This window comes from Cyprinus carpio, chromosome A17, assembly GCF_018340385.1.
Source record: "Cyprinus carpio isolate SPL01 chromosome A17, ASM1834038v1, whole genome shotgun sequence".
Classification (NCBI taxonomy): domain Eukaryota; kingdom Metazoa; phylum Chordata; class Actinopteri; order Cypriniformes; family Cyprinidae; genus Cyprinus; species Cyprinus carpio.
Window position 1 is genome coordinate 20,707,719 of NC_056588.1, and position 22,927 is coordinate 20,730,645.

Consider the following 22,927-nt stretch of genomic DNA (forward strand, 5'->3'; position numbering starts at 1 on the left):
ATACATATAATTTTTTTTCTGATTTAATTTAAAAAAATAAAAATATCCAGTAGAAAGATCCTGAGCTAATTAGGAGGAAAAAATAAGGCAAAGCTTATCTTTAAAGGGAAAGTTCACCAAAAAATAAAATGATGTCATCATTAACTCACCCTCATGGTGTTCCAAACCCATATGATTTCTTTAAAATGTCAAAAAAATTGGGATTTCTGTCCCTTCATTGAATGTCCAGTCCACCAAAAATTTCAAACTTCAAAAAGTTCATGAAAATATCATAAAATAAATCCATATGAAATGAGTGGTTTAATCCAAGTATATATAAACACTGATCAGTGCACATACTGTACATGGAGCACATCAAATATGATAAACCAAAGCTTTAATTCAAGGAAATGTTATATTTTAAACTCCTTTTTACCAAACCTTTGCATCCAATAACAGCCTTTATATCATAACGTAATAAACTGTTTTATATATAAGTTTATACAACAGTTCATTCTGGTCCTGACTTTTGATTGGTCAATATAGTATGTTAAAAACCACATTCTAGTAATTCAGTAGTCTGCTGTGTAGACTATATTCAGACTATACAGTATATTCGCAACCTTCTTGCATGCTTTATTGCTGAAATACATGCACCGCTTTGAAACTCTGTGCTTATGTTTCTGTAGTATTGTGAAAGACTACAGCCGAGCTCGCTGCCGCCACAGACCCCAGCAGTCCAGCATCACCACAGTGGTGCGCTCCCATCAGTGGGGTGTTTCTTACGCCCCGGCCCCTAATGACATCATCTGGTGAGTCGAAACGATAGCCACATCTACATCTTGAAACAGAAAAAAGTATAGAAATAACCGCAGTGAGGTTATTTCTTTTCAATGATCTGGATTTACTATGTTTTATATGATGTTTTATTTAACGTTTTTTTTAAGTATTCAGTGATGTGCAAGCTGAAGTCATATATATTTTTCATGACATGCTTTGTTCCAGACCATTACACTTGGATTTGAGAAATGAAATTGGATTAATTAAGTCTCAATCTGAGTGTGTGCCTAGACAGCCACTGTGAAAGCCATTATATCTCTTACATAATATGTGTTGAGAATCATATATTGAGTGAGTGTGAGTGTGTGTGGGTGTGTGTGTGTGGGGGGTGGGGGGGCAGTGTCAGCCTGTCTTTCTGTTTGACTGGACAAGTGTGTGTGTGTGTGTGTGTGTGTGTGTCTGAATTCAAGACTTTCATTTTATGGATATAAGCTCTAATGTTGTAGCATGTTTGCTTCTAATTAAAACAATTTATTGAAGTGTGAATGTTTTCCAGTTCAGTGTAGCCCGAGAGTTCTATGTTTTGTACCCCTGCATTTATAAAGTAAATGGTTTTGCAGTTTTGGAAAATTCCTCAGTGACTTTTGAAAGGTAATTTTTTATTCCTAATTCATGTTGTTACACTTTTCATGTGCATTGGTTTTATTTAAAAGAATGATATTTTTCTTTTGTGGTAAACAGTATGAGATAGAGAAAAAAAAAAAAAAAAAAAAAAAAAAAAAAAAAAATATATATATATATATATATATATATATATATATATATATATTCTATATATATTGACCTGGAAGACCAGATGGCCGACTAGCTAATCCAACTGAACATCAGTTTGGTCAGTTTTGGAGACCAGCTTAAGTTGGGTTATTTATGTAATAGTTGCTGAACATCCCACTTATTCTGGGAGAGTGCACACTGTCTGTCCTGTAACTGTAGTTGAGACCTTGTTGTGTTGATTGGTGCCTATGTTCGTCCAGGGAAAATCTGTCAGTGTGCGGTTCTCGCTGGTGGCTCCGCTGCGTCCTGCTCAACATTGTGCTTTTCTTCTTGCTCTTCTTTCTCACAACCCCTGCTATCATCGTAAACACTATGGACAAGTTCAACGTCACCCGGCCAGTTGAAAGCTTAAGGGTCAGTGACCATCAAAGCAGTTTTACAACAGTCCTGCTGTAGTACGCCACATTAGAATGTAAAATAAAACTGAAAGTGCTTTTTTGTGTTGTTTGCAGAAGTTGAATGTTTTGAATTTGATCTTTTACTGTATTCTACTGTCTAGAATCCAGTAATTACCCAGTTCTTCCCCACCCTGCTCCTGTGGGCCTTTTCCATTCTCCTGCCCTTCATTGTGTACTATTCATCTTTCTTTGAGCACCACTGGACCAGGTATGATGCTGTTTCCACCATCTGGCTTCAAACTCTTCATTTCTATTCTATTCTATTGACTGATTTGCACTGATTAAAATTGAAAATATAATTATTAAAATTAAATAGTTGTGTTATTAGCACAAAATATTTTTGATGTATGTTAAAACATGATTTTGATAACCATAATGCACCTGGATTATATACTACAATGTGAAAACTTGGGTTTGGTAAGAATTTTTTTTTTTTTAAGGAAGTCTCTTATGCTCACAAATGCTGCATTTATTTGATCAAAAATACAGTAAAAATACATATATTGTAAAATATTCTTAAAATATTATTCTTAATATATTTTAAAATGTAATTTATTCCTGTCATGGCAAAGCTGAATTTTCAGCAGCTATTACTTCAGTCTTCATAGTCACATGATCCTTCAGAAATCATGATGATTTGGTGCTCAAGAAACATTTCTTATATTTTTATCCTATTATTATCAGCAAACACTTCTGCTACTTAAAATTTTTGTGGGAACTGTGCTACATTTTTCAGGATTCTTTATTTTTAGGGTTTTTAGAAAGTTCAGAATAGTTTAATATTTCATAATTTCTCTTTAGTATAGTTTTAACATTGTACAAATACTACCATAATGCATAAAAACCTTTTATGTTAACTAATATATTATCATTTACATTAAACTAGTTAGAATGTGATTTTATTGCATTGTGATAATGTGAATTTGGGGAAGGTGTTGCTTGATTTATAACTATGAACATTGCACACACACAAATAATAAATTCATGAAGCAGCTTAGGCCTAAATTCCTAATACTGTCCCAACATTCCTGACACATGCACATTTATTAAAGGAATACACATACACACATACATTTCATTAAATGAAAATTCTGTCATTATTTACTCACTCTCATGTCATTCCAAGCCTATATGCATTTCTTTCTGAAGAAAAAAGAAGATTGTTTTGGTTCACATTGACTTCCATTGTATGAAAAATAACACTAAGACATTTAAGTATCAAAATTAATCACACAGGTTTGGAACTGCATGATTGTAAGCAAGCCTATATAGAATTTTCATTTTTGGGTGAATGATCTCTTAATCAACCTATACAAACTTATACAATCATACACATACACAGTCCTATACACATATGATGTTTAGCAGAAGTATAGTGTCCTGGTGACCAGTGTAAGTTTGTGCTGTCGGTAGTTGTATTTGCAGTGCAGCTGAAATCTATTGCATAAACATGTTCATATCTGCGCACAAACATATTGCATAACTGCAGAACAACCCCCAACCCAGTCTCCCACCCACCTATGTACAACACGTTTACATGGTGTCCCTCTCTCTTGCGCTCTCTGCTTGCCTCTCCAGGCTTGTTGTCATAGTGATCACAACAAGGGAATAATCATATGCACACTGGCAGCGTCTTTCACAGAGTCACATTATATTTCATGTGGATCAAACCCTCATGTATATTGTGCAACTGCAGAACCTGCAGCACTTGAGTATCTGTTGTCTTTACAGTGAAAACATTGATGATTAATATACACATACAAGTAAACATAAAATCAACTAAAGACATTTCCTTTATTTTACTATGAAATACATCACTTAATTTGGTTGCCAACGCAGTTTTATGTTGATTTTAACCACAAACAGTCTGTCTAGTAGAGGGACTGGTGTGAAAATGGAAAAGAAAGGAATGGTAAATCAAGATGAAAATGCATTTATTTATTATTCTAAATTTATATATTTATTCTAGTTAGTTGTTTGGTTCAGTTGTAATCATTTGAATTTTCTTGTAATATGTGTCTCTTTCAGGTCCGGTGAGAATCAGGTCACTATGCATAAATGCTTTCTGCTGCTTGTCTTCATGGTAATCATTCTGCCATCATTGGGTCTATCCAGGTAAACATCCCATAATCTGAAATACTCTAATTATATGTTATAATAACATGTCAATAAAAGCACTTAAATAAAATGGACATTTTATTAGCTAGTGAAACATGTCATTTTGTCTCAGAATAAAATGTTCCTTTATATACAGTACTATATATGTATGTGGGTCAATGATAAACAAGTATGTCCTACTTATGCCAACATTTTTTTTTTTTTTGTAAAGAATTTCAGTCTTTTAATGAGGCTCTTTTCTTTTCTTTTTTTTCAGTCCCCAGACAGATAGATCACCTAAAAATGTTTGATTTTGATCTCCACAAAAATATAAAACCAGACATTAACTCAAAAAACTGATTTGATTTTGATCTCCACAAAAAAATTCAGTTTTTATGAACTTCATATTATCATGTTTCAATTATAGCAAGCATATGTTTTAACGCACACAACATAAAACAGTAGATAAAGGCTACCAGTATGTATCTAAACACTTTGTGGCTGGCATATATTAGTGGATCATTTTCATAGTTAATTACACTGCTAGGACACCTGCGTGAATTTGAGGAGAACTGGCATCATCTATACTTTTGGTAGCCACTGTATATATAATGTACAGTATTATACATTATATGTGACCTTGGACCACAAAACCAGTCTTAAGTGTCAATTTGAGATTTATATATCATCCGAAAGCTGAATAAATAAGCTTTCCACTGATGTATGGTTTGTTAGGATATGACAATATTTGGCCGAGATGCAACTATTTAAAAATCTGGAATCTGAGGGTGCAAAAATAATCGAAATATTGAGAAAATCATCTTTGAAGTTGCCCAAATGAAGTCCTTAGCAATGCATATTACTAATCAAAAATTAATTTTTTATATATTTACAGTAGAAAATGTACAAAATATCTTCATGGAACATGATCTTTACTTAATATCCTAATGATTTTTGGCATAAAAGAAAAATCAATAATTTTTGGCTATTGCTAAAAATATTCCCCAGCGACTTAAAGGAATACTCCACCCCAAAATGAAAATTTTGTCATTAATCACTTACCCCCATGTCGTTCCAAACCTGTAAAAGCTCAGTTCGTCTTCAGAACACAATTTAAAATATTTTGGATGAAATTGCTTTGTCCACCTAGATGAAAACTGGGAGGCTTGAGACTGTCCCATAGACTGCCTTCTGTATATCCCATCCTCGCCACAAGATGCAAAAATCAAAGCATAAAAATTTCAGAGGAGACTGCTGACAAAGGAATTATTGAATAAAGTCGTTATTTTTGTTTTCTTCGCTTACAAAAAGTGTTCCCGTGGCTTCATATAACCCAGATTGCACGTCTGATGGCAGATGGAGTTTTCTGACGACGACTTTCATACCTTTTATGGACCTTGACACTGTTATTTACTTGGCAGTCTATGGGACAATCACAGGCCTCCCGGTTTTCATCCAAAATATATTAAATTGTGTTCTGAAGACGAATGGAGCTTTTACGGGTTTGGAACGACATGGGGGTAAGTGATTAATGACAAAATTTTCATTTTGGTGTGGAGTATCCCTTTAAGACTGTTTTTGTGGTCCAGGGTCACATATATCTTTTTGTCTGCTCCCCAGCTTGGATTTATTCTTCAGGTGGCTCTTTGACATCCACTTCCTGGATGAAACAGATGTAAAGTTTCAGTAAGTTCTTACTGCTGCTGAAATCTACAGATGTTGGTTGATTTTTCTTAGTTGCATAATTCGTTGAGACCTAAAACCACTTTGTTTTCCCTCAGATGTGTGTTTTTGCCTGATAACGGAGCTTTTTTTGTGAACTACGTGATCACGTCCAGTCTGATCGGAACGGTCATGGAGCTTTTGCGTATTCCTGCTCTACTGGTGTACTCTGTTCGCCTTTGCTTTGCCAAATCTAAAGCTGAGCGCATCCACGTTAAAAGAGTGAGTGAGTCCATGTAGTGAGTAGTGATTGAAGTCTCTTATGGCTAAAGGCTTCATTTATTTTATACATTTTATCTTATCAAATAAAGCAAAAACAATTAATTACTACAATTTAAATATAACTCTTGTTATTTGTCCCTGTGATTGCAAAGCTGAATTTTCAACAGCTATTACAGTACGCAAGTCTTCAGTGTCCTTCAGAAATCATTTTAAAATGCTAATTTGCTTCTAAAGAAACATTTCTTATTATAAAGGTGGAAAACAGTTGTGGTACTTAATATTGTTTTGGAAACCATGATATATAAAAAATTAAAAACAACAGCATTTATTTGGAATAGATTTTGTTTTGTACCATTTAAAAGTCTTGACTGTCACTTTTGATCAATCAAATGCAAACTTGCTTAATAAAAGTATTAAACATATATAAATAAAATGTAAACATTACTGTATGTATATGTAAAAATTATACTTATAAGTATAGTAATAATGTATATAGTAATTGTCTAGAACATCCCCCCACCCCTGTTAAAAAAATCATTATTCTGTATTAATAGCACTTTATTAACATTCTTTATTCACATTCATGTAGCTACAAATGCATACACTGTTAAACTAAAGAAGAAATGCATCCTTGATGAATAAAGGTATATGAATATATAATTAAACTTATATTGATCGTAATTATCCAAAGTCCCTAATGGGATAGTTTCCCCAAGAAAAGGATAATTCTTTGATTATTTATTCACATTCATGTCATTCCAGATGCATACAGTGTTATTTTTTTTCTGTGGAATACTAAAGGAGGCTGTTTGAAGAATCTTCCCACTGCTCTTTTCCATACAATCACTCTTCATAGTGATTGTCAAGAAATGGCAATAAAAAACACTAACAACCTGTTTCTCCATTCTCATCTTCAGAGTCAGGCCTATGAGTTTCAGTTTGGTCTTGAGTATGCCTGGACCATGTGCATATTTTCAGTCAGTATGACCTACAGCATCACCTGCCCCATCATTGTACCTTTTGGTGAGTCTGTGTAGTTTAAGTTTTTTTTTATTTTACAACAAATAGGCTTTTCTTTTAGTACTTCTTTTTCCGCTCCCTAATTCCTCTTTTCCCCCCAGTTTGCACTCAAATCCATTTGTCTATCGTCTCCACTGCGCCGTTTGTGTCATTTTTTTTCTTTTCCTCTCATTTTCTCGGTTCCTTTTTACCCACAGCTCTCTTTCTTTCTTCCCGTCAGTCTTGATTTCTACCTCTGTGCGTGTTCTAATACCTCGTTCCCATCCTCAGTCAGTGTGTGGGTGTCTGAGCCGTATCTCCAACAGCATCTCAGTATCACGGTGTGACATGGCCACTGGGTGTGAACCCGCTGTAGTCTTCCAGACGCTCCGACCCGTCTAGCCGAGATCCAGACGCCCACTCCACGCCTGTTCTGTCACCAATACACACCATGACTGTTTATTTACTATAGGCTGACATCCATCATTATGATATTTCACTTAGTTCTGAATTCATTTGGCAACTTGCACTCACATAAACAGGTAAATATATAAATATTATACCTGAGCAGATGCATACAAGGACAGGAACACAATGCATTACCCGCAAAGCATTGCTGCTGGGCCATCTGAAAAGCACTTTTAAAAATTACAGTGTAATTTAGAAAGATCAAAGATTATTTGATAACTTCTGTTCATTTGTTCATTTTTCAGGATTGCTGTACCTTGTGCTGAAGCATATGGTGGATCGCTATAATATCTACTATGCCTATTTACCCACAAAGCTCAGCCAGCGGATCCATTCGGCCGCCATCAGTCAAGTGGTGGTGGCGCCCATTCTCTGCATGTTCTGGCTGCTGTTCTTCTCTGTGCTCAGACTGGGTAGGTTTAGACAGAAACATCATGCCTAATCAAATTTATGGGGCACATGCCCCCTCAAATTTGGGACTGTCAAGTGTGACAGTCATGGCTATATATATATATAGGAGCCATGTGGGACACTTTTTATGGTGGATAGATGTGCTTTATTGGACTTCTTTTGGACTATTGAAAAATAACACCCATTGACTGCCATTATGAAGCTTGGAAGAGCCAGCACATTTTTAAATATAACTCCGATTGGATTCGTCTCAAAGAACAACATCATATACACCTAGGATGGCTTGAGGGTGAGTAAATCATGGGGTAATTTTTATTTTTGGGTGAACTATACCTTTAAGGTGATGATACAGATGGCAACTTTTTGAGCAATGTTGCTGAGCAATGTTGCCGTCAGTGGGCAACCAGGTAAGACACAGGGCCCATGACCGATCTAAAGTATCCAAATAGAAATTTGTTGCCCATTCTCAATGGGAAAGTGACTGTAAAGGTGAAGCTTGTGAAGACACGAATACTCGGATACAAACAATATTAACTTAGTCGTAGTAAATGCAGGGTGCAACGGTTGGTCAGACCGGTATTTGCCCCGCCCCTCCTTCACTGTGATTGGTTAGCTGACTAAAATGTGACCGTGATGTGTACTGCGTTTTACCCAAAGTTGAATATTCTTCAGCTCTCGGCGCCAAGAAAAAAACAGTCAGTGCCTCAATTTGCTCCTGGCATTTAAAACAAAGAAAAAAACTACACTCCCATTGAAAACAACTGAAAAAATACGCTAGATTCAGCAAAAAAAAAAAAAAAAAAAAAACACTTTGGTGGACACGTAGCTTAAAAACACTAACAATCTGTTTCTCCAGTCTCAGGCCTGTAAGTATCAGTTCAGTCTTGAGTATGCCTGGACCCTGTGCATATTTTCAGTTAGTCAAATTTGTTGTTCTCTATAAAATGATGAAAGTATCAGGTTATACTGTACTTGCACTAAATGTTTGTCATTGTTAAAAATATAACCAAACCACGTTTAAAAAAAAAAAATGAACAAACAAAAAAAAACTAATATATATACAGTATATACGTATATCCATGACTGTCACACTTGATCAGTTAAATGCATCCTCTATACAAAAAAATAAATAAAATAAAAACATTTGACTGGCAGTGTATATAAATATGTAGGCCTAATTAAACTGATATTGATAGTAATTGTCTAAAGCCCTTAATGGGATAGTTTCCCCACGAAAAGGATAATTCTTTGATTATTTATTCACATTCATGTCTTTCCAAACGCATACACTGTTAAAGGGATAGTTCACCCCAAAATGAAAATTACCCCATAATTTACTCACCCTCAAGCCATCCTAGGTGTATATGACTTTATTCTTTCAGACAAATCCAATCGGAGTTATATTAAAAATTGTCCTGGCTCTTCCAAGCTTTATAATGGCAGTGACAGGGTGTTATTTTTCAATAGTCCAAAAAAAGTCAAATAAATCACATCCATCCACCAATAAAATGTCCCACACTACTCTGGCAGTGTATATAAATATGTAGGCCTAATTAAACTGATATTGATAGTAATTGTCTAAAGCCCTTAATGGGATATTTTCCCCACGAAAAATTAATTCTTTGATTATTTATTCACATTCATGTCTTTTTTTTTCAAACGCATACACTGTTAAAGGGATAGTTCACCCCAAAATGAAAATTACCCCATAATTTACTCACCCTCAAGCCATCCTGTTTATACAGTATGACTTTATTCTTTCAGACAAATCCAATCGGAGTTATATTAAAAAATGTCCTGGCTCTTCCAGAAAAAAAAGGTGCAAAATTAAAAACATTACTAGAATGACTGTGTAACCTATGGGTGAAAAACAAATGCTTTAATGCTTTAATGCATTAGGATGTATTCATGTATTCATGTTTTACTATAAAACATGTGTTCACCCCTTAAGACCCCAACTCAGAACAAGACTAGACCACTCAAGGCCTAGATCCAGACCATATCTAAACCCCAATACTCAGATTCTGTCTATCCATTTTAATAAACTGGAATGGAAAAAATGTGGAAATTATTGTAGCATAAATTTCAAATACTAAGCCACTTTGACAGTAGCTAATGGGAGAAATGAAAATCATGAAAATTGCAATCAAGACTGTGGTCTTGCGTAAGTATATTTAAAAAAAAAAAACGAAATTTCCAGAACCAGACCCAAACCAATACTAGTAATGAGACCCAGACTAAGGCCATGTTTATGTGGTCTTAAGAAATCTTAAGACCAAGACCGTAAAGATCAGGTCTCCAGCTCTGTCACATATAAAAGCTAAACCTCATGGTTTATCTCTTGTGCAGGTCCAGTGCAGCCCATCACTCTGTTCACATTCATAACTCTATTGTGCTGTATTGCCTTCTCCTGCTTTGGCTTCTGTCTGAAAAAACTACGACCTGACAGATCAACAAGCTACCAGGTCAGTGATAAAAGCTCAATCTTGATGATTTGTAGAAGCATGGTCCATATGGTGGTAAAACTGTAAGTTAATGAGTGAACAGGTTCAAACCAAACTCAGAAAAATAAGCAATTATATTTTTGTATTAAGCAAAACTATAGTTATGATTTGTTGAATTGTGACATGATTTTTATGATAGTTCAACATGTTTTCATTTTCAGAAACTAACTAGGACTTGCAATCAAAATGCAACCAAAATCAAAGGATATGGGGGCAAAAACGCCCCGTATGAGTTCTTGTTTCTTTTTTTGGTTTATATATATAGGGTATATATGTATATATATTTATGTATATATATATATTTTTTTTTTTTTTTGTATCAAATGATATAGCTAAGCAATATCACACAAGCACCTGCCTTTTTACCAACTATTTTATATTGATTTTATACAGTGATTAAACAAATATAAAGTTAATGTTATGTGATTTACATTTTAGACCTAATATTGAGGATATTGTTTTTGCTTTATTTTTCTAACGAAAATTGTTCCAAACAAAGCCACAGCATAACCGTTCTGCTCCTCCAAACAAACACAGTGGTGTTTTGTTACTAAATGAATCTGCATTTTTAAATGAATTGGTTGAGTGAATAATTCAACGACCCATTCTTAAAGATGTATCACCCAGGGTCACCCAGAGTTGTATTCCCAGGGAGTGCATTATCTAAAAATGAGAAAAATATATACCTTGAATGCATTGTCACTTTGTATTTGCAGTTTGGCCCATCTATGTTTCATCCATAAATACTTACACTTAGTTGTGTTTGGAAAACAGGAAAGTTTATGACTGTTACTTCAAAAACTAGATCCATTTGTCAACAGTGCAGCCTTGAAAACACTGAGATTAAATTATTTTAGATGGGCTTTGAAAATACGTTCTCAAAGATAATTTATTCAGGAAAATAATATCTTCAGGCAGTAAAAACTGATTGCTATTTTGTTTTGTTGCAGATGTCCGATCAGACGACAGAAGGAGGCTTCACTGATGCAGAAAGAAGCACCGTTTCCACCACAACCACAGCTAATGTACCTGTTCATCCAGTCACATCTCATTTCATTCATCACACCCTCTTTTCAAGTCCCCCTTATGAAATTAGTTTGTCTCTCTCCTCTCATCTCCTCTAAGGCTTCCACTCACATTGTCAAAGACACTTCACATGTCACATGTTACATAAACAAAAAAAGAAGCTCTTAAGATAATGACACTCTTGCTGTCCATCTATTTACCTCTCGTTCTATCCCTCCTCAGCTTTTTATAGCCTCCGTGTTGCTGGAGCCAGAGCTGAGCCTGACTCCCATGCCTTCTCCGGCCCACCAGAGCTACGGCACCATGGGGAACAGCCAGAGTTCAGTGCGTGACGCCGAAGGGGTGGAGGAGAAGGATCTGGAGGAAACTTTGGAGACTGAACTCAAGGATGACCCAAATCCCAGCTGTCCAAGCCCTTTCATGGACAGTCCTGTAGGTCTCCAGTGACCAATCTGCCCCACGTTCCTACTCCCTAACGCTAAAGCCCCATGCCTCATCTTAGATAGTGGCTGATAAAGAGGCACTATGCTGCAAAATTATTCCTCTACAACCTCCATTTACGAGTAAAAGACAACAAATTGCAGCCATCCAAGCAAACTGCTTCAAAAAGCTTGTTGGGAATTCACTGACATGACGGTTTTAGTTCTGAGGACTTTGATGAGCTTTCAAAGAAGTATCTGAAGTGGATAAAAGCAAAGATCTGTCGAAGAACGAGACCAGCCACTTCTCTTGCTCAGACTACGCTTTCTACTTTCTTCTGTATTTTTCTTTTCTCTTTAATGACGTTAATGTGTGTCTGGCAGTTTGTTTGCCTGAAGCTTGGGACATTGTATTTTGACAGATTTTTCGATGTATTTTATATGCGTAGTCATATTGTATAGCTCCAAAGAGTTGAGACATCCAAATCTTATTTGCTTATTATTACTCCTTTTGCTGTTGATGCAGTTTGTGCTTATTTTTATTCAGTATTTGTATTTTAGCAATTGTACGTAATTGTGCAACATTATGGTGAGAGGGCGTTGTTTTCATGTGTTTCCTATTATTAGATTATTATTACTGTTATTAACACCCTCAACCTTTATTGCAGTGTGCGCCAGAGTCAGTCGCTCCCAATTATTGTTTGTTTCGCAGTGACAATAGCAGTTGTGTTGTGCATACTGCAGTCAATTGGCACTACAGTAGATTTCAAAGTCAACGAGGCACTCATTCCATAATTTGTTTGCTTTTTCTTTCCTGTGAAGTTCAATCAGTTGGTTGGTCTGTGGAAGAGATGTGAGAGAACATTCGAAAGTGAAGCTTTTTACTGACTAATATACAGTCAAATTTAGCAGACTCCACTTAATGAACTGAAAAAAAAAGTGCGAAAATAATCAGTTTGCAGGAAAAAAAGACAACAAACTAAAAGAGCTGTTAAAGGAATGTTCAAAAAGACTTACGCTTTATTGGCAGCGTATATTTGACTCCCTTAGTTTCTACATTAATGCACTTAGAGTATGGTCTATGGAGCATTCCAGAGGGTTTAAGCTCTAAAAAAAAAAACACTCATATTAAAGCTCCAGGCAAAATAATAGACTAGTCTTTTTGCCTTTTTTGGCCAACAGATTATGTAATTGTGATAACACATTAGTAGGGAGCAATTTTCACTATTAACTAGTTTCTTATAAGCATGCCTATTATTAACATTTTGGCTGTTTTTTAGTATTTATAAAGCACATATTCTGCATGACCATATTCTACATCCCTAATCCTATCCAGTACGTAAACTTAACAACTACCTTACTATTATTAATAAGCAGCAAATTAGCAGTTTATTGAGGCAAAAGTCGCAGTCGATTGTTTGTTAATAGTGAGAATGGACCTTAAAAAAAAAGTGTGACAGTAACTGCTGATGGTTGTTCAGATTCACCTCAGTCATGGAGTTCATAACTTCCATGAACTTCCAAGTGGTATTACTGACTTGTGGTTCAGTGAGGGAGTCAGTTGTGAACTTAATAGCGACTTAATTTCCCGACCAAGTCTGATTCAAACAGAAACAGCTAATTCAAGAGCGGTTACGTGAATCTTTTTGACTTAAAGAACCGATTCGCAAGAGTCATTTTGTTAAGAAACAGACATCCTGCTCTTCACATGCATGAACCATTAGCGCCAGTGTTGCCAGATTGGAAGGACGATTTCTAACCCAAAAACTCACCAAAAACCCACTCAAAAAAAAAAAAAAAAATGTAACTGTCAAAATAATGCTATAGAATGTTATTGCCATGTCAATCAAGGTTGATAAGGACCATTTTTAACTCCTTAAAGCAAAATAATGGTGACAAAAATAATGTAAAAATAGATCAGTTTCCCAGGTAAACAGAACAAATCAGGGCATATACATAAAGAGAATTACCAAATATGACTAAAATACGCAGGCAGATACTGTCACAACAGCAACAAATTGACCGATACCGTCGAAAAAACACACCTATCATTTTCAATGTCAACAGTCAGAATACGCCAATTTAAATGCAAAAAGTGCCCAATATAAGTGACTGGAATAAGCAACTAGAAGGTATTTTAATTAGCTGGTATTTCACACTCAATCATGCACACACCATCTCAATCAAAACTGCGTTATTCATTGATGCATACTGTATGATAATCCAACAATAAAAAATAAACAACAACAATAATGCGCTTACCTTCGTGTTGCACTTTAACTTCACACAGAAATAGAGAAAGTCTTTCATGAAGTACATACTGTAGAACATAATACACAACTCTGCATAGTCAAAACTAATCAAGTCCAGCAGCTTTCAAGGATACCACTCTGGACAGTTTATAAGATGTCCTGATGCAGGACAGGAACATATAGTCCCATATTCAGATTTGATTTTGAGTAAATTATTCACCTGTGCTCTGATTTCAGAGTTACAATGATATTAGAGCCTTCGCGTCATCTCCCTCTACAGGTGTAATTCACGTTTTGAGAGTCACTCTCCCACTCTTTACCATGTAACTTGTACAGTATTTATGCCACTCTGGCATTGTGATCACTTAAATATACAGCTGTACATTCAAAATCTGATCCTTTTTTCACAGGCGTTTTAAAACCTGTCCTGTAGCCCCCCCCCTGCACATTTTGTATGTCTCCCAACACACCTGATTCTACTCATCAGCTCATTAGTAGAGACTGCAAGACCTGAACTGGGTGTGTCTAATGGGGACATACAAAATGTGCAGTGCTGCAGGGCCTGCAGGACAGGTTTGAAAACCCCTGCCTTATCGCACTAAAAACTCACCACTCGTGAATCATCACGTCTGTCTGCTGATCCCTAGTGATTGGCTAAAATTGCGGCAGGCAACATAAGCATCAGCCGACTTTTTAGTAATGTTTAGTAATTTAATGATGACTGATTGGATGCAGTACATGAACACTTGGATTTTGTTTGTTAACCAATTAGCTTATACAATTTAGATGTTTGAAAACCGGAAAACTGACCCCCCCAACCAGCCCAAATTTAACCGCACAATAAAATTCAAAACCCCCCAACTGGGCAGGAACCCACCCAAATTAGCTTACATTCTAACGAGCGCAAAGACTATCACAACTTGATTTTACCTTATTGTTGCACATTTTAGTCACAGTCTAAAGCCCTGTATATTAATATAAAAGTGTGTTATTTGAACTGTAAGTAATTTTAGGTTTATATGATCCGACAGTTGAAAAATTCAGATCTAAATTTGATTTAGCGGTTTTATCACAATAGTTTCATGATAACATATATTTAGATTTTGTGGTTTTAGAATTGAAACATGTTTTTAACATTTATTCCAGTCCATAGAGTTTTATTGTACTGTAAGTGCATTACTGTATACACATTTTTTTGAGGGATGAGTTGAAGTTATAACTGCCGATGGAGCTTGTATTGAAATCAGAACATTCCTTTAAGAATCATCAAATCCATTAAATATGTTTGTAAAGTGATATAAATGAAGTGTTATGACACAAACCGAAAATGCTACTCACAAGTTTTCAATTCCAGAGTCTCCAACTGCATGTTGTTTAACTCAGTCACATGCTCAAACCAGCCTGCAGCTCTCTTTAGATCCATCGAGTTTTGCTCTGGCTTCTGTAACACTTTAATTTTCTTAGTAACTTTTGTATTCTTGGTCTTTGCTGCTAGTGATTCTAGGACTGGAAGGGAAGGGGTGGGCGGAGGGTTTTCTTGCCAAACTGAATGTAAATGAGTTGTGATTTGTACCGTGCTTTCTTGCTGTGCCTTGAAGAAACAGATCTTAAGAAGTAAACAGAAAAAAATGTTGTGTCTGACAATCCAGCATGACCTGCAATATGCTGCATGGACTACAGAGCAAGATAAAACAAAGAGGCTAAATTCTAAACCGCATTCCACCAATGAATCAAACAGGTGAGAGATTCCTAACAAGTTTTAAACTGACTTAGCCCCGCAACATACTCTGTGCAAGTACATAAATGATTCTAGCTGAAATGTGTCAGACCACTTTTTATAATGCCGCTGAATCTGTTGCATTGCATTTCGTCTTCTACAGTCATTTTTATTCTTTCAGGTCAACTACTGTCATGGCGGAGCAAGTAAACAGTTGGCATGTTAATTGCTAGCATGCTAAACATATTCAACAAAGCAAATGCATTGACCAAATATCTGTGTCTGCGTACTTGTGGAAAGGTATATTTCTTGCCATACTGTTCAACAGCAACTCAATACAAATGCACCCCAATCCCATCTAATTCACACTAATAATCATTGGTATCACATTATCTATGAGATACACACAAGCGTATGCAAACACACTTACGTCAATGTCTTCAATACCTACCTGATAAAATGCTCTTGTGCGATGCTTTTTGATAATTACTTTTGTTCTGTTTGTATTCGCTGTTGGTGTATACAACTGTGTTTTCGTTATTTAGTGTTGGTTTATGGAATGTGGCTTGAGGTGCCATGTCATGTGACGGGGCGCTTATGACACAGTAAATTGCTGCACCTTGTTACATTGCATCAGCACAGCTCTTAAGGGTATAAAACTAAATTTACAAAAACTTTACACTGTCAAGTAGTGTCTTTATTTCGTCGTTTTATATTTGAACAAATTGTCCTGCATTGTTTGTGCTACACATTTGGTGTAGAAACAATTTTTACTCAGAAACTGCTAGTAAATTTAAGTGAAATACAAAAAACAGCAAGTAATGCATTGAATTAAACTTGAAATTTTCAAGTAAAAAGACTGAAATAGTGATAAGACCAATCCTTATGTAGAGATATAGAGACATGGGGTTGGATGTTTTGTCTTTGGGCCAGTAACCAAGTAGAAACCATTCAGAAGACCTTAGGAGCCACTAGCCCTGGCAATGTTGCTGGTAACTTTGGCATGGGCAAGCACAGACAATTTTATTCAGAAGAAAATAAAATAATTACAGGAAACATTTTCCTGTAAGTGTTCTTCAGATTCAGTCTCAGAAAATGAAATGTTGCCACTTAATTAAATCTCTTGTGGTGCCAGAAGACAGCCAGTGGTCACTTGACTGGTCAACACTTGAAAACTGCCAATTATGTTTTTCCTGCACACTAGATGTCATTACCATGTGGTGTGTGTGTGTGTGTGTGTGTGTGTGTGTGTGTGTGTGTGTGTGTGTGTGTGTGTGTGTGTGTGTTATGAGACACCACAGCAGCAAAACAACTGAAGCTGCACATGTGAAATGGTTCCAAAAAGTAGAACATGCGCGCTTTATCATAATAGAGCTGAATAAAATCTGTACTCTGATGTTCTGTTTCACTGAGCTTCTACACTGCCTTTTAACAGTTCCTTATACTCGTTATAAAGACCACAACAGTAGGTTACTAGAAAGGAATAAGTTACAGTATATTCCAGGATCACAGTTATGGAAGTTTCCACTTCTGTATGGAAAGTTCCATAGATTAAATAGTGCAGATAAATGGAATTGCATGTGTCCCACCATCAGATGTTTGTGGAAATATGAAATAAACCCATAAAAATAGAAGCTATTTTGATATTTAATTGATTTGCCCTTTGAATCACTGTGAATGTCCATCCACAAGCAGTCTTTGGTTTATTTAGGGTATTCAGCGGTTTTTGTCTCAGCTATTATTTTCCTTTCTTTTGCAGAACTGGCAGGAATATCTGACAGAAGGCCAAAATGTGGATACATCTAAATCTCTAAACATTTTTCCAGAAGTAAAAACCGGGAGACAGAAACATTCTATGATTCTATACTAGGCTGTTTGTTTGTGCCACTCCCAGTATGTGCTGAGATGCGCTTATGCGAGGACACTGACCCAACCATGTGTCCATGCACACATTCAGATAAAAATGGCTTTCCAAATGGTTAGACAGAAATAGATAGATAGATAGATAGATAGATAGATAGATAGATAGATAGATAGATAGATAGATAGATAGATAGATAGATCATAGATAGATAGATCCCTGGTGGTTGCGGTGATTAATATGTTGGAGGAATCAAATGTGGCTGAGTATATGCCTCAGCTCACCTCGCTAATGACAGGCTGTGAAGAGCAGTGAGTCTGCATACTAATTACTGCAGTTTGGCCTGGCCCTGCACAGTCAACCTAATTATTTATTGTGTGAGTGTGTATTGCTATAGAGAGATGGGGAATTTTCAGTTTAAATGAAAGTAAGAGTCATTGTTTTGAACTATGGTTCAGATGTCACATATGAATACTAAATATTGTATTTTACACTGCAAATGTGCCACAAAACAGTACCTGAAGTAGCAAAAAGTATATGAAATGTTCCATTTAATGGAACACTGAGGTGGCATTAAAGGGATACTCCACCCCAAAATGAAAATTTTGTCATTAATCACTTACCCCCATGTCGTTCCAAACCCATAAAAGCTTTGTTCGTCTTCGGAACACAATTTAAGATATTTTGGATGAAACCCGGGAGGCTTGTGACTGTCCCATAGACGGCCAAGTAAATTACACTGTCAAGGTCCAGGAAAGTATGAAAAGCATCGTCAGAATAGTCCATCTGTCATCAGTGATTCAACTGTAACATTATGAAGTGACGAGAATACTTTTTGTACACAAAGAAAAAACAAAAATAACAACTTTATTCAACAATTCCTCTCCTCTGTCTCTCCCCACATCACTGTAGCACCATTGTGGAGAATCTGAGCAGTACAAAGGTGGCGTACGCTATTCTGTGGCAGCCGCACCACAAGGATATGTTTTCTATGTATATTTACGCTTTGGTTTGAAAGAAAACAGCACATCAGAGCAGCGCGGCTGACACAGAAGAGCGTACCCCATCTGCGTACTGCTCAGACTGCACAGATGGACTATTCTGACGATGCTTTTCTAGACCTTGACAGTGTATTTTACTTGGCAGTCTATGGGACAGTCTCAAGCCTCCCATTTTTCATCCAAAATATCTTAAATTGTGTTCAGAAGACGAACGTAGGTTTTTACGGGTTTGGAACAACATGGGGATAAGTGATTAATGACAACATTTTCATTTTGGGGTGGAGTATCCCTTTAAGGTTTCACATGCTAATTTTTGTTGTTAATCTCTGCTAAACTTTCATTATCATTTTCATTATATTTTCATTATCAGCTGTAGTCATTCAACTCCTGTTGAAATTAAGGTCTTTCTGTTACTTTTTCCCTGCAAATCTTTGCCGGTGTGAACAGCTCTTAATTTTATCCGAATAAGTGGCGAATACCAATGGAATTACATACTGTATAGTGGAGGTCATGTGACCTTTAGTCAAGTTGCAATGACACAATGTATAGGTGACAAAGCTCATCAATGTATAGGCAGTGTAAACATGTCTAGTAACAAAATGCCTCCATTTACTATATATGATGTTAAAAAAAGCATCACTGTTGTATAAATGATAGCAAAATAAGACCAAGCGCAGATATGTTTCATCAGTGATGTGCTCCGCTCATGGGAACGGGGGAGAATGCAATTTTTTCATACACCTTGCCACAGTTGCAAGTGTCAACACAGGAGAGGAAAAAAAAGAAAGAAATCTGCTTGACATTTTCCTTCTGTCTCCTAAGCAACCTTCCTGAGCAGGCAGTCTTCAGAAGGTGGAATACCCCTGGGAACAGAACACGCTGCTTTCTCCTCCTCTGTGCCATATGCTTGGAATAGAACTGCTGCTTTTTTCCCGATTTGACTGTTACCTGTGTTTGTCTCCCCTGCTGTGCATGTGCATCTGAACAGCTTGATTTGTTATAAACCAAGCTGTTATGTTAGAATGTTTGCTTTTTATGAGCACAGGAATCTTGATCAAGTTCATCTTTCTTGTTGCACTATTATGCACTATACTCAACATTTTTGCTACCAGTTTTACATTAGTCATTATTACACACCCCTCATGTCACTTATATTTTGATGAATTCATTTGAAAGAAAACAGTTTTGCTATTGTATGGGCAAAAAAACAACAACAACAACAACAAAAAAAACCCACACACAAAATATTTTATATTTCGTTCCACAAAAGAAAGAAAGTCATACAGGTTTGGAATGACATGAGGGTGCACAAATGATGACAGATTTTTCATTTTTAGATTAACTAATCTGTTAAGTAAACGTTTTTTTTTCTTTTTTTTGCTAGTGTACCTTTAAGACTTCTGCATGTACTGTAAATAATTTTATAATTGGCTAATTTTAATCTTTCAAAGGGGTAATTCACCCAAAATTGACAATTTTGTCATAATTTACTCACCCTTATGTTGTTACAAACCTGTATCAAGTTTTGTCTTCCATTGAACACAAAAGAAGATATTTTGAAGAATGTTGATAACCAAACCAAAATTTTCATTTTACATGAACTATCCCTTTAATCGTGTGAGCCAAGTTGCTGAATACGAAATGTGTTTGAAGTAAATATTGATGTCATGTTAATTACCCTTTTTAACAGCTCAATTTCCATAAACGGTACAAAATGGACTAGGAAGAAAGCCTTGCTTTGTGAGTATTTCATCACAAAGTATGTCTACATCAAGCATTTTTATTTAAAAAGAGTAAGAAACGCCCATGATTTGTCGCCCTTAATAACTTTAAAAGTAATGTAATTTTCAACTTGTCCCAGATATGTCAAAACACATTGGCTTTTAAGTTTTTGGCATAAATGTGTGGTGTGAACTCTTTCTGGGAATTACTGTTACAGTCTGCTGCAGTTTTCTTGGCAAACACACTATGACAACTTTAAATGTGCAGAGAGTATTTGATAACCATGTGACCGCTTACTGTGTGCAGTCTTGTATTTCCTGTCATTAGTGGGATCCTGAGGGAAAACGAGTGGAGATGTCGAGGAGCGGTGTGAAGACTTTGGCAGAGGCTGTGTCACAGAAGGACTCTCATTAGAAGAGGGAAACATCAACACCAGAGACTGACATGTACAGTAAGGTACCACCAACTCCTCGTGGAAGGTGTGGAACGAACGACACAGCTACTGATCCTACAGTAATCCACAACTGTTACAGTTAGCTTTTGAAAGTTGGAATGTTCAGTTTTCAGTTCAAACTTTGATCTTGGTTACCACACAGTGACAAATGGCTAATTCACTCAAGGATTAAAAAGTCCCATCAAGTTTTTACAACCAACTGGTGATCCACAGAGTGGGAATAAATGAGTTGTGAAAGAAAATTCATTTTTTCTAGAGAGTATTTACATATTCAGGTATGTACATATAGTGGATATTACATATTTCTTACATGACACACATAGCACAAAAATGTTGGAGACAGCAGTGCATCCAAAATCGCATTTGTGAAAAACAGAAAACAATTCTCACTATTAACTAGTTGATTTTTAGCATGCATATTACTAGCATTTTGGCTGTTTATTAGTACTCATAAAGCACATATTAATACCTTACTCTGCATGAACATATATTAGATCCCTTAATACAACTACTTTACTAACTGTTTATAAGCAGCAAATTAGGATTTTTTTTTTTAGGAAAAAGTTGTAGTTAATTAGTTAATAGTGAGAAATGGTCCGTAAACTAAAGTGTAACCAAATATGCATTTAAATTAGCCAGATATTGTGAAGATACTGTAGATTTGTTACTATTAAGCAAAGAATGTTTTATTTATTTTGAGTAAACCGGAACACTGTGACAAGTATATGTGAGCTCAATGCAAGTCAGCACTTAAAAAGATCCCAAATTCAGAGTCCAGCACACTCCTGTCCTCAACAACTCTCCTCTACTGTCTGAGTCTCAAAATACAAACACTCCACACACTCTCTCACTGTGCTTGTCTTGGTTGCCATGGTGATTTCCAATGCCCTGCTTCCAACACATTGCAGACTTTCTAAAAAAATGATCTCTAGTCTGTATTGTTTTTATTATTATATCTCTGTCTCTCTCCCCACTCTCTCACTGTCTCTCAATTTTACACTTTATTTAGCTTTTAGGGCAGATCAGATCAGTAGTACAAGTGTTTGTGGCTTCTATTCTTTGGTATTCTTAGACATATTCATAATTGTAAATTTGGAATCATATAAATTTGAAATAGGAACCTCATAAATTAAAAAATAGATAAAATAAAAAATACTCAAATGGTGTTATATAGCAGTGGTGGATAGGCACTAATATTTGTAGAGGCATATTTTTGCTTCTTTTAAGTGAGGCAGAATGTGCCTAGGCTTGACAGTCAGCCTGCAAGACATTTACAATAATGCAGTGTAATTGAATCCACAAACCCAGTGAGCAGCTCTGGCTTCTGGAGTTTTGCTCCATCTCATCCACTCTGACAATGTCACATCAGAGAGTGCAAAGGCGTGAACAGTATTTCTTCATAACCTTCTGATTATTAGAACTGGGACATTGTGAGCAATAACATAAGACAAATGCCATTTCTTTTTTCTTCAAGCCAGTGTGCCAGTGTTATATAAGGATCATCTTTAAGAAACAGTGTCCTCATGACATAGAGCTGATATAATTAATGGGATATAACTGAACTTTGTTACATGAACTGATTTAGATTTAACTCTGCAAATGAAAAAAAAGAAGGAAATTTAATTTATGCATTTTCTGAAAAATGCTTTTTGTTTAACGTTATTATGCTGTGAACTTTTTTCAATCACATAGTTCAAACCATCAAACTCGATTCACTAATTTCCAGAAGAGATCAAGAGAGCAATATATTCTTTATTTCTGTCATTTATTACAAATAAGCTTCAAACATATGTTTACATAGAGCCTTGACTGATCCTGATTCGAGTTTGATTGGTGACTGGCAGAGGATATAGGATGTACAGTGTAATTGAAATATAACTTTTTGGTTACTGAGGAGCCAGGTCATAACATCGCTGTTTAATATCAGCTGCTTCAGTGAGGTAGACATTGAGACAATTCAGTCCACAGAATATCAAGAGAAAAAGCACAGACGCAAACACTACACACACGACACTTCAATGGTCAATAAACATAGCTCATCATAAAGGAACACTTTCACTT

General features: G+C 35.9%; 1 protein-coding gene across 1 annotated transcript in view; it reads left to right on the forward strand.

Annotated features, from left to right (window-relative positions):
- The window catches only part of LOC109089244 (calcium permeable stress-gated cation channel 1-like), a 54,211-nt gene extending 37,704 nt beyond the window's left edge, over positions 1 to 16,507 (forward strand). Inside the window, exons 13-23 of the mRNA XM_042774388.1 lie at positions 669 to 791; positions 1,794 to 1,947; positions 2,093 to 2,199; positions 4,020 to 4,106; positions 5,709 to 5,774; positions 5,870 to 6,032; positions 6,950 to 7,055; positions 7,745 to 7,912; positions 10,260 to 10,375; positions 11,365 to 11,439; positions 11,663 to 16,507. Coding sequence (XP_042630322.1) covers positions 669 to 791; positions 1,794 to 1,947; positions 2,093 to 2,199; positions 4,020 to 4,106; positions 5,709 to 5,774; positions 5,870 to 6,032; positions 6,950 to 7,055; positions 7,745 to 7,912; positions 10,260 to 10,375; positions 11,365 to 11,439; positions 11,663 to 11,887 — 1,390 coding nt within the window. The 3' untranslated portion in view covers positions 11,888 to 16,507. The remainder of the gene's footprint in view (positions 1 to 668; positions 792 to 1,793; positions 1,948 to 2,092; positions 2,200 to 4,019; positions 4,107 to 5,708; positions 5,775 to 5,869; positions 6,033 to 6,949; positions 7,056 to 7,744; positions 7,913 to 10,259; positions 10,376 to 11,364; positions 11,440 to 11,662) is intronic.
- Positions 16,508 to 22,927: the final 6,420 nt, after the last annotated feature.